Raw genomic sequence first — 12,691 nt, 5'->3', positions numbered from 1 at the left:
AATAGAGAAATATGTTACATCTACACCTCTAAGAGCCACATTTTTATTCAAATGTTAGAATAACATTAATAGTAGCTTGCATTGAATGTTCGTATAATAAACTTCACATGTTTATTGTATAGAATGTTTGAGAGAAAACAAACTCTGTTTTGGTCACTCGTGTGGGTGCGTGTCAGGCAGCATGGTGCGTGTCAGGCAGCGTGGTGCGTGTCAGGCAGCGTGGTGCGTGTCAGGCAGTGTGGTGCGTGTCAGGCAGTGTGTTAGTTCCTTTTATGATGTTGAAGAACAGTGATGTTCTTCAGCTTACGAGGCAGTTTTGTTGATGCACCTTTTTTGTTGTCATTTTTTGTTTAAAATCATGATTGGAAGACCAGATTTTTAAAAGTGGAGAACAAATTTTTTGTAAAAAGTGTTTTTATTTTTAATGAAGCACTTTATATAATAGTAAAGACTTAATAAAACAATTAGACATATAGACACGCAATTGTCGGTTTGACCGGGTAGATGCGAGTTGGTGTTCTGTGTCACCATGGTAGGCTATTAGCATGTTCTTACTGTATACATGAACTCAGCTATTATACCTGATCTTTTAGTGAGTCACAAGGTATGCTCTTGTGCTTCACTATAGATGCATGTTTCTTTACCAGGAATCTAATGCCTCAAGAAATCTATGGTTCTTATGCTAGCATTCAATATATGGTGTAAGTGCCAAGCTTCATTTTAACTTGAAATATTTTTTTTGTGTTTTCTCATTACTTGAAACATAATATAAATGTTTATATTACGCAGGTTTGGTTTTCCGAACCCTATATATATAAATATAGTGCGAGATCCTATCGAACGGCTTGTTTCCTACTATTACTTCTTGCGGTACGGAGATGATTACCGTCCCAAGCTGAAGAGAGCCAGCGCTAAAGACAACAAGGTAGGCTATGTTCTAGTATTTACCATGAATAACTACAGTTTGATATATCTCGTTTTAGTGCAATCAAAGGTGCTTATCGGAGTTGTGTGCTCATAGTCCATATGAGTTACATTCATTCTAAAGTGATATTGTATGACACCAAACTCTGTTTATGTTGAGCTAACATTAGGTACACAGATAATATCATGGTTTTTATGTATGCCAAATATTATTCTTAAAACAAGGATTAATGAATTAAGAATGATTGAGGCAGAAAACTCGTAAAACTGAAATATCTAAAACTGAAATGTGTGTTTAAAAGTTGACTTGCAACAAAATTCACATTACAGCTATTTGGTATCAAAAGATTCACCATGTCTTACTCTGTTGTGTTGTAGGTGCAAAATATGTGGAAATGTGATTACAAGCTCTTAATAGCTAAAAAACGAAAAGCCGCCGTAGATTGGAATCTCTTTATTTCTCTGACATAGTCATGAAATCTATTTATTGTCTTGTCACGTGATGTTCTCACGTGAATTGAAAGGCCAATAAAAAGCTCAATATAAAACTTATCGTAGCACTAGTTTATGACAAACACTTCGGGTTTTACCGAAGACGCCGTATCAAATATAGATGCTCGCTACTTTACAATTTTGTTTCGGTTTGGTCTAATCGGCAAGTCGTAATCTGATCATGCGGCCCAAAACTTCGCAAATAATTTCTGCAGCACTTTTTGATTATCACAAGTGACCCACTGGCTCGTCATGATTATCAGACAATGATATGTACTCCTTCAAGCTAAGGCTAAAAAATTAAACTAATTTTTATGGTAAGTTATAAGATATCACTGCTAAAAGTGACAGGATTACAATGACGATAAAACAGACGCGTAAGAACAATAGACATGGTTTTATTGAATGCGTGAAGTATATTTGCGAAAATATTTCGACGAATAAGGTTGCATGAAAGTGTAAACAGAAACCATCCTGTAACAACTACGTCACATTTGAGCCGTTTTGGAAAGAGAATCCAAACTACGGCGGTCTCGTGTGGCTGCGATTAACTGTTAGTTTTTTAGCTTTTAAGAGCTTGTAATCACATTTCCACATATTTTGCACCTACAACACAACAGAGTAAGACATGGTGAATCTTTTCATATCAAATAACGGTAATGTGAATTTTGTTGCAAGTCAACCTTTAAAGATATTTCAGTTAACTACTTATCGCTTTAATTTGCTACGGCTGTTACTTTGGGTGCTTTATTAAGGTTTTAAAAGTTGTAGAGACTTGTTTCTGTTTGCGTGAATAGAAACCTCCACAAAGATGTTAAAAGCCGTAGATTCTCATATATAAGCCGATTCTAGAATATAACCTTACCAAACTAAGGGGTCGGCTAATACGCGCAAGAGAAGACAACTCTCAACAAGCTCTGATGCATTGTAGTTGGACTTGTGCAACCTTTATTATTTTGCAGACATTGGATGAGTGTTTACTAACGAAAGGGAAGGACTGTGATTTGGAAAGGGTTATGTGGGTTCAAATTCCCTTCTTCTGTGGCCATTCAGTGGAATGCTTGTAAGTTGACTTTGAAAATTCCTATGGCTGTTGTGTGAGGTTCCACCAAGCCTATTAGTTCATTCCGGGGATATCCACCCGGGACTCCACCTACTCTTTTAGTTGTTCTTCAGGCTACTCCCATGAGGTCCTGTATATCTTTATAATTCTCGTAGTCATCTTTCCTAGATTTGTCTTTGATCAATTATCAATGTATATTGATAATTATTGATTATTAAATTTATTAAATTGATCCATTGTTTTTGATCAATAAATCTATAATCATCCCAATTTTGGTTTTACTATTTTTAACTCTTCTGTTCATGATTAACATGAAATATAAATCACTTCGTTTTCCGTAATTTAACCTACAGCCTTACAAACTCGCTGCGTAAATCAATGCGTCTGCTCAACATAGTGAGAAAATTCTGGAAAGTGACTGTGCTATTTGATTATAGCAATAAAATTTTGGATTCCTATTACAGTTACGTATGTGCAAGAAGATTTGACGGTGCACTAGTTGTCTTCTCTTTTGTACTATTACATTAAGTGACGCTTTATGTAATACGGGTTTAGATCTATTGTTTACAAATAATTATAATATTTTATTCCTTACAAATAATTATAATTCACGCATGATTCAGATTTTTAAAGTAATTATCGCTCACCACATCTACACATGCTGCCCTGTATTCCCTAATCAAGTTTACATGTGAAGCCCTCTGACTAACTTATTTTGTTGTCTTAAAGGTTAGTCCTTGTCTTTATAGAAAGCCAGGACGCTGGGCGCTAGAGCAGGCAAAGACAAACCTACTGAACAAGTACTTGCTCGTTGGTGTCACTGAACATTTGGAGCAGTTCATTGCTATGTTGGAAGTTATGCTACCTCGGTATTTCAGTGGAGCCTATGATCTCTTTAAAACTAGTAGGTACTTCTATAGGAGTTAATAGTGGAATACCTACAGAGTGTGTGTATCTAGTCTTGTTCGTGAGTGACAGTATAGTCTTGTTTAGTTTTAATAATCTCCTTTAATGTCATACTAGCTGAATGCCCAGCGGTGCATGGTTAATAAAAAGGTTTTGGCATGGAAAATTCATTTTTACTTGGCTAAGTTTCTTTACAAAATGAATTTGAGTAACTTAAGCTAGTCTAAATCTTTACTATAATAGGAGCCATGTCCGTCCCTCTGAAGCCAGCGTCAGGAAAAAAGATCGCATCATGATCTCTCATGCAATCGTGATCTTCAAGCTTATTACATGAAGCGTGAATGTTTAAACTAATTGGCATTAAAGATTGGCAGATGTAATAAGTATGATGTACAAAATTATTCCATAGTATGGCCAGTTGGACGCGTAGTGTAATGGATAACACAGCATGCCTGTTAGCAGAACTGGAGGTTCCAAGTTCAATTTTAGTGGGAAGGGGCTTTTTCATTTCTATTACTTTGTTGCTGCAACTGGACACACAACAGATGACAAACAAACACTGAGATTTACTGTACTTTTCGGACTATAAACCGCACCCATATACAGTCAAACATGGATAACTCGTCCACGGATAGCTCGAACACATGGTTAATTCGAACATTTCCTTTGGTCCGTTCCCACGTAATGATAAATTGCTATAGATAACTCGAACTCAACACTGTTAATTCGAACTGTTTTTTTGCCCAACAGCTACCGAAACGGTTGTTCTCGCTTTAGAAAATCACTTTATTCAAAGCCATAGAGGTAAACTTCATCTTTTCGTAATTCATAAGCGTCGTTATTACCACCATCGGCAAAATAGTTTTGTCAACAACTTTTCTAAAAGTTTGGTGAAATTTGATTTATACTGCGATACGATGAATAGCACTGGCTAGCCGGGTCACGCGCGCAAGAATTTTCGCCACGCACATACAAAACAAAAATCGCATGTTGTTTTGTATGTGCGTGGCGAAAATCCTTGAGTGCGTGACTCGGCTAGCCTGTGATGAATAGTTTTCCGACGTTGATTCCGTGTTGAATCAACGTCGGAATGTTGAATGTTTAAAACGTCTTAAAAAATGTTGTAATTTAACGTATACGTTGTCTGAGCTACAAAAAACTATTCATCGTTTGACCTAAACACAGAATACGTGTGTACATTCAATAAGTATCTATTAAAAAAGCGTGAGTGATATAGAATGTACCATAAAACCTCGTAAAACTTCTAATTGAACTGCCTCGGAGTGTTGCTCTTAACGAATCCCAGGTAAAGTAAGGTAATCTGCATAAACTTCAAGAAAAAACGGCAAAATTGATCGTGGGTAAAACCCCAAAAGAAAAAAATGTCTTTTCTTTTGAGCATTTCAACAACGATCAAGTTTTGCCAATGTCAATCTGAAAAACGTCCTGGCAATAACATCACCTCAAACAACAAACCAATCTCAAGTGATAGAAAAATCTCTATACTTTTTCATGAAAACGTTTTAAACTTTACATTAGAAGCATTTAATTTGAAACAAGCCATTTGTGCTTTTGATTTATATTATAGTTTGTATATGTACATGTATCTACTAATAAATAAGTAAATATATGGACTTGTGACAGTGCTCTGATAACTTGAATGCTCTGATAATTCGAACACTTTTGCTCGGTCCCTTGAAGTTCGAGTTATCCATGTTTGACTGTATAAGCCGCACCCCTATATAAGCCGCACCCCTATATAAGCCGCACCCATATGTAAGCAGCATCTGCTTTATTTTCCAAAAACGATAATAAAACAATGCATAGGCCGCACCTTTGTATAGGCTGCAGAACTCAGAACGGTGCTTTTTAACGCAGCAGCAACTTTGCTGTTTAAAAGGGAACAGTGCCGTTAGGCACTGTTCCATATTAACCGACACTTTTTAACCTAGTGTCTAACTTAACAGTACTGTTAGGCATTGTTTCGTATTTTCTTTCACCGCTAGAGGCACACTAACCGGAGATTCTGGTTGATGCGCCCTAGCGGTGAAAGAAAAAGTCACAGAATAGCCGCACCCCTATATAAGCCACATGTCTCAAATCGTCAGAAAAAAGTAGCGGCTAATAGTCCGAAAAGTACGGTATACAAAAGAATGAACTCTGCCCAGAGATTGTCTTGAATGCTATGAATTCCCAGGTGTTTGGGATGAATAAGATGATATGGTTTGCACTAATGCTGATCAAGCTCATGAGAATATCTCAACTAGTTTTTTACTAGCTCTATCTATCATTATGTTTTCATTGGGTGGGCGATGCGGATATGGAGTTGTACGCCCCTTGAGTTACTGTGCAATAAGTATTTAAATTGACATTCGCATGATGCGGATTAACATGGGCTCTTAATTAAAAAATTCTATGCCAGAGGTCATAGCCATGTACTCTTGTCGCCCTTAGCGGCACACTTTCAAAGTAGAAATGGCTGATGTGTGGAAAATATTTATAATGGAATAGCTTGCGTGGAATTTTCATTCGCAAGTACAGTTGCCATCTTTCGTAAGTATGAAAAATTTGATAAAAATTTGTTAGTGGTAAAACTCGTTTGACTTGTGGATTTTGTCGTTTCCATCTTGCTTATGGCGCAAATAAACCAAATCATGGAAACATAATTAACATTAATAAATTAATTAATTTAAATATAAATAAATTAATTAACAATAATAAACATTAATAAACCGTGGAAACATAGTGAGTATCTATCAGCGAAGTATTCTATTCTAGGCTGCTTTGACAGCCTAGAATATCTTTGCTCGAAAATACTGGTGACAGTTTTGACACCAGTATTTTTGGTGTGTCATTAGCATTAACTCTCAGGGAATTATTTAACTCTCTCACTACTGAGCTAAAATCGCTATTCCGACCAAATTAAAATTAAAAATCAAAATTCGATATACCTCTAGTATTTAGCAATATCTCAAGAATAAATGCAGATATTGTTTTACTGTAAAATGCATCTTATTAGATGCATTTTACAGTAAACAAATCTTGTAGAACAAAATTTTCTACAAGATAAGTACAAAATTGTTTAGTGAATTCAACTCTTGTAAAATATCTGACGCTTCCTTTGCATTGAACAAATGCGGTGAATTTATTTTTGCCTTGATGATAGGGATCTAGTTTTCCCGTTTTGAAAAAAAATGGAAATGCTTAGCAAAACTTTTCCGATTGGTTGCAGTTGATTGGCAACAAGGTTGTTTCATTTGTGACAAAATTTGATTAGTCTAGCTAGTATGTAGGCTTCGTAATGAAAAGAGAAACCCTATTGGTTAGCTGATTCATCGGCTTACGGCCTGTACTTCTATTACCGCGATTGCCGATACATCGGCTCACGGTAGCGGAAGAGTTGAGATAAAAGTTGGTAATAAATTGACATTAAGTGACTCCCTAAGTTTATTCTGTGAGCTCATCCTCGAGTCGATCATTTTGTAGCTAATCTTGGTTATCTGAGGAAGACCAAGGAAAAGCACCCCCCTTCAGAGCAAACTGTAGCTTATATTAGAAGCTCTAAAGTCTACCAGTTGGAGCAGGAGTTTTATGAGTTTGCCAAGGCGCACTTTAGGTTTCTTGTTGCCAGGACACACACCAAAGATGAAGAAGACAGGTGAGTAGCACCTGTGACAACAGTAGCAGGTGCTCATCAATGCTTGGTGTAGCCATGTTCAACTTGTGTACAAATACCAAATACATGCCGTTACTGTCTAGACAGTTTCAATTGCTACAGTTTCTTGCATAAGAGATTCTCTTTAAAGAAGTTATCACTCCTCAGAAGTATTTGTCACTTCGTCATAGAATAGTCATAGACTATTGCCTATAACCACTTGTAACCACTATTAGCGAAAAGCCACCATGTGCAGCACAATTTTGATGGACAAAAGGTCGATACATTAGAAGGTAATAAAAATATAGCCAAGGAGTGACATCACACCAGCAAGTATCGACAAATATTAGTCGAATAAAATGGATGATTAGTTCTATTGATAAATATATCTCATGGAAGAAAGTCAGTCCTGAAACCCGAACCAAGTGTGCCAAAAGGTAGTTGTGAAGTTACCAAGCAGTAAACCTGCAGACAACTGAGGCTGAGCCATGTGTTGTTGCTGCCAACTCTGATACGCTGTTTGTGTGGCCTCTACAGTTATTACTTTGACTTTCATCAACTCACAGAATGAGACATCTTAGATTGGATTAAAAAAAATGATTGTGTCAGGTGTCAAGGCCTAACTGACAACTATCACGCCTTCACATTTAACTAAGTTTGGTTCTTTCAGAAGGTCAATTAAACGCTGGTCAAGGGTAGTGACTAATAGAGGTTTCTTTTCATCACAAGGCATTCTCGAGCCTGACCAACTTGCAAATCCTTGAAAAGTCATAGAAGGCATGAGCCACTATTAAATTTCAAGCGAGAGAGAGAAACATAAAAATGGCTAAGCGACATTCATTTTAAATAAAAGCATAGCTGGCTAATATGCCTTAGTTTGTTTTTAGGGTAATAATGTAGACTCAACATTCTACTGTTTGTCACGGTTGCTAGAATTCAGATATGGTTATGATAAAAATGTAAATGTTATTATTATTATGATAAGATGGTTTTGTACGCTAAAGATCCTCGAGCCAGATGGAGTTTTCCAGATCAATATTTTGCTAGTTTGCCACGCTCAGTTTTTCAGCCCGATTGGACTCGCCCAGTTTGTAGCTGCACTAGAGATATGACATCAGCCAATGTTTTAGCTTTTTGTGGTCAGCGCTTCTATGAAGCACTTTGTAGTCAGCACTAACAATCCATAGTTGGCAGCCGTTCAACACACGGTTGTCTATGGGGCAGATCAAGAGAGCCAGATCTAAAATTGGTTTTGACATAAGTCTATGTATGAAAAAGTCATGGCTGTAGAAAGTTTACAAAATTCTAAGGTCACGCTTTCTTTAAAGATCAACTTGCACAAAATTTTCAGTAAACTTTTATCAGAATTTATCGGCATTTTTCTAACATTTGCGATTTTTGTTGTTTGAAGTGATTTGCTTGCCAGAAGATCACAATTAATAAAACTTGATAGCGATTAAAACGGTCAGATCAAGCGAAAGTGCGATTATGATGTCTGTAATTTCAAAGAGATTGACGGAATAGAGACACGTAACACTGCAACTTGAACACAATAGCAAACATCAACTATTGCGATGAAAACGACTAGTGACATCAATTTGCACGTATTTTTCTTCTGGGTGTTTTAATCGCTATCAAATTTTATTGATTTTAATCTTGAAACATCCTGGCAATCAGATCACCTCAAACATTGGAAACAAACGCAAATAATAGAAAAATACCTGATAAAATTTACAAAAATTTCATGTAAGTTCATCTTTAATTATAGAGAGGTGTTACAGTAGCTGTGTAGAGAATCATTAGAGGACAGACAACTCTGCTCTAATCAAGAGTTATTTTCTCATGAACATTTTATAGTAGGTCTACTTCAGCAGTCTTTTGCAAAAGCAGAAAACAAGGTCATTGACAAATGTAAAGTCATTCCGCTATTGTTATATAGCCAACTATTTGCTGGAAAAACTAAAGAATTCAATTTTTTAGGCTATATACCATTTCATGAAGCTTTTAAAACACTTTGTTTACGATAACTTAATATTCATCACTACAGAAAGTCTAATTACGAATATATTTATTCATTCACTTTCATGGCACCCAATTCGTTGGAGAGGCATTGCTAAATAGTTTAAGTATTTTGTGCTCTGCTGTCTATCAATATAAGCAATAGTATTTGCTATTACAGTAGCTCAAAAGTTAGTAATGTTGAGTATTAGCTGAATTTTTGCTTTGTTTTTATCAAAATTGTTTCAATTTTAAGATAATAGCGCATGTGCAAACTTCGTTTTTAACTGTACCTGAAATATAAACAACACAAAGTTTCAATTTGAGCATTTATACATGTTACAAAATAATGGATAATTGTCAGCATTTCAACGTCTTGTTGCATTAGGGGCAGGCCAAGGGAGGCAAATCCATAACTGGTTTAGACATGAATTCCATTAGTGAAGAAGTTATTACTGAGTAAAGTTGTTAGAATTCCTGTGTCATGCCTCCTTTGAGAGTAAGATTTGGGTTTGAATAATTAGTAGGTGATCTAAAATCTGTCTGTTTCTTCTACCTGCTTGTCCCTTGTAACACCATATCTTCTGTATAAACTCTTATTGTATTGTAGTTTTGCTTGAAACTTTCACACTGTAACATAAACAGTAACTAAAGGGCTTCATAACAGGTTACAGCGCCCTACCAACCACGCCAATTTTGCTGCCGTCAGCATTTGCAGAATAATCTTTGCCACTCGTGCAATAAAAGCAGCGGTGTTCCATGACATTGAAATATTGTCGCCTGTGAGAAGAGTTCTAAGAATGGACTGTTGGAGCTCTACGCGTTGACCACGACTTATTTAATGTGAAAAAGTGGGACAACTCCAAACAAGCTGTGCTCAATTGGCAATCTTACAATTTTCGTTTTCCATCTAAATGTGCCACGAGCTATCGGATTAAAACTCAAAAATGCTCCTTTGCATGCATTAAAGACCATTAAAGTTAATGCGTTCATGGATTGTTGTGAGAGCAGTGTGGCAATTTGCTTTGAAAATGAAGGAAATCGCGCACACTGCCTAAGTGTAGTACTGCTAGTTAATGATGAGTCGCTAGCATTAATAATCTAGTCCTTCACTCAAGTATTATATATACTAGTACACTGGCATACTGGAATACTCAAGTTCGATACCCATGCGGCGCAATCTTTTTTTCTAATGCTTTATTTTTTTTAACTTTTTTTTGGACAGATGCATGGACGGACACGGCTCTTATTATAGTAAAGATTTGTGTTTTAGGATTGTAGTCAATGGTCCCATCTTCAAATATGAGAAGATTTTTCCTCGCAGGAGTTGAACGGGTTCTACTAGAATCTCACCTCAGATTGACTTTCACTCCTTCTTCATGGACATGCTGACCTTTGCATCGGCGCCCCGGAGTCATTAGTCAGCGCTGTCAGGCCTGTAGGTGACAGATGCGCATTAGTTCCCGCTGGTGTAACTGACAGTCCATAGAGTGGAAATGTGAAATGGGCTTAGGGGGCTAGGTATTGAGTAGGTAATACTTACCTTGACATTGCCTGCACATTTACTCATGGTCTATGATCTACTTTTGATCTTCTGACTCTGAATCCTCGATATCTGTATTTTATTACAATGCACGTTAGTTAAATTTATTTGCAAATGTTATGTAATATTTTGGAGTTGTAATGAAGTCAGCCCTCCTTAGCTTTCACAAGTCAATAGTTTGATGCTTTCGATACATGACATCATACTTGTTTGTATATATTTTTGTGTGACACTGAGTGGCACATGTCACGCTGAGTGACACATGTCACACTGGATGACAGGTGTCACACTGAGTGGCACATGTCACACTGAGTGGCATGTGTCACACTGAGTGGCATGTGTCACACTGAGTGGCACATGTCACACTGAGTGGCACAGGTCGCATTAACTTGCCAGTAATTTATTTACTCTGACATTCTTTGTTCTGCTGTGCGCAGTGTTTTATTTGCACTGTTTTCACTCGTTAGAATTGCTGTTTTATATTGATATGATGCTGTATTGAAGCATCATTGCACTTGCAGCGTTACAGTTGCCACTTTAAATTTGCAGCGTTACAGTTGCCACCTTGAATTTGCAGCGTTACAGTTGTAGTCTTACACGTGCTCCTTTATAGTATCATGATGTTTGTGAATTACTGCTACACATCACTATGTAGTGCTGCATTATAGCGGTCTAGTACTGCATTGTTGCACTGTATTGCTTCATTATAGTAAAGTAGTGCTGCATTATAGCAATGTAGCTCTGCATTATTTCAATGTAGTGATGCAGTATTGCACTGTTGTGCTTCATTATAGTGATTTAGTGCTGCATTATATTAATGTAATTTCACATTATTGCAATGTAGTGTTGTATTATAACACATGTAGTGTTGCATTATTGCAATGTATTGCTACATTATAGCAATGTAGTGCTGCATTATTGCAATGTATTGATGCATTGTAGCAATGTAGTGCTCCATTAGTATAGAGCTGCATTACCGCAGCACAGTTTCGCAATATTACAGTTTAGTTTCTTGTAGCTATGGGCCCATGCATTCCTCTGCCTGATATATGTTATTGCTTGTAGCCTAGGCTGGGCCAGCTATTATTTCACATTGTATATAGCTTCATATCTGCTGTTGCTTAGTGAGAAATAGCATACTGTCTTGATATTCTGTGCCAAATACATTCCCAAGTTGCCTGTATTAAAACTTTGCCTTATCACTGAACATATCTGATAATTGTTATGATGAGAATTTGGACACAAACATACTCATTGTCCAGCTCTTGGTCATAGTCCAGTTGGTGGCGGCTGCAAAGGTGAGTTCTCATAAACGACCCAAAGCGAACGGAACAAATATCGCTTTTTGATTTTCTAAAAGCATAATTGCCAAATATGTTTGAAATTTGAGTTGGAGGTGCATTGCTAAAAGCATAATTGCCAAATATGTTTGAAATTTGAGTTGGAGGTGCATTGCTAAAAGCATAATTGCCAAATATGTTTGAAATTTGAGTTGGAGGTGCATTGCTAAAAGCATAATTGCCAAATATGTTTGAAATTGGAGTTGGAGGTGCATTGCTGGTTGAGTAAGTAGTTTGGTTCAATTTGTGCACAGAAGTCGTAAAATGATGTGTTTTTACACAGTAACTTAACCAATGTTCAAACCTCTGCAAGTTTTTAAGAGACTCGAAGCAATTCTCACATTCTTATAGTGACTGGACCTATACAAAATGATTTTTACGACTTTACTGGCAGCCCATAAGGACTGTTAAGGTCGCAGCATACTCAGCGGCCTCCCATGTCTCCCTTGTTCAAACAGTCGCTCCCTTACAGCATGTCTTATTCAAGTTGTCACCTGTAGCTTCTGTCTTATTCCAATAGGGCCCTGTGACACCTAATCTTATTCACTCAATCACCTGTAATAACTTGTCTTATTCAAGTAGTCACCTGTAACCTTTTGTCTTGTTCAAATATTTGTCTATTACGCCTATTCCTATTCATTCAAGCATTTGTAACAACTTGGCGTATTCAAACAGTCAACTGTAATCTCTGTCATATTCAAATAGGACTGTAACATGAGTAATACCTGTAACACCTTGTTTTTCAACAGTATGATAGAAAACTGGTGCTC

At 36.8% G+C, this 12,691-nt stretch overlaps 1 protein-coding gene across 4 annotated transcripts in view; it reads left to right on the top strand.

Moving 5' to 3' along the window:
- LOC137395261 (heparan sulfate 2-O-sulfotransferase 1-like) overlaps positions 1-11,757 on the top strand; it is a 35,175-nt gene extending 23,418 nt beyond the window's left edge. For 3 of the 4 annotated variants that reach the window (XM_068082125.1, XM_068082123.1, XM_068082124.1), the window contains exons 5-9: positions 790-925; positions 2,379-2,479; positions 3,229-3,383; positions 6,872-7,043; positions 10,312-11,757. In XM_068082125.1, the coding sequence (XP_067938226.1) occupies positions 790-925; positions 2,379-2,479; positions 3,229-3,383; positions 6,872-7,043; positions 10,312-10,369 (622 nt within the window). In that variant the 3' untranslated portion in view covers positions 10,370-11,757. The remainder of the gene's footprint in view (positions 1-789; positions 926-2,378; positions 2,480-3,228; positions 3,384-6,871; positions 7,044-10,311) is intronic. The other variant, XR_010978467.1, reaches the window with a different exon arrangement.
- Positions 11,758-12,691: the final 934 nt, after the last annotated feature.

The sequence above is a fragment of the Watersipora subatra genome, chromosome 4 (assembly GCF_963576615.1).
Source record: "Watersipora subatra chromosome 4, tzWatSuba1.1, whole genome shotgun sequence".
Taxonomy (NCBI): Eukaryota; Metazoa; Bryozoa; class Gymnolaemata; order Cheilostomatida; family Watersiporidae; genus Watersipora; species Watersipora subatra.
The sequence above is the reverse complement of the archived record's forward strand: the minus strand, read 5'-3'. Positions and strand labels throughout refer to the sequence as shown.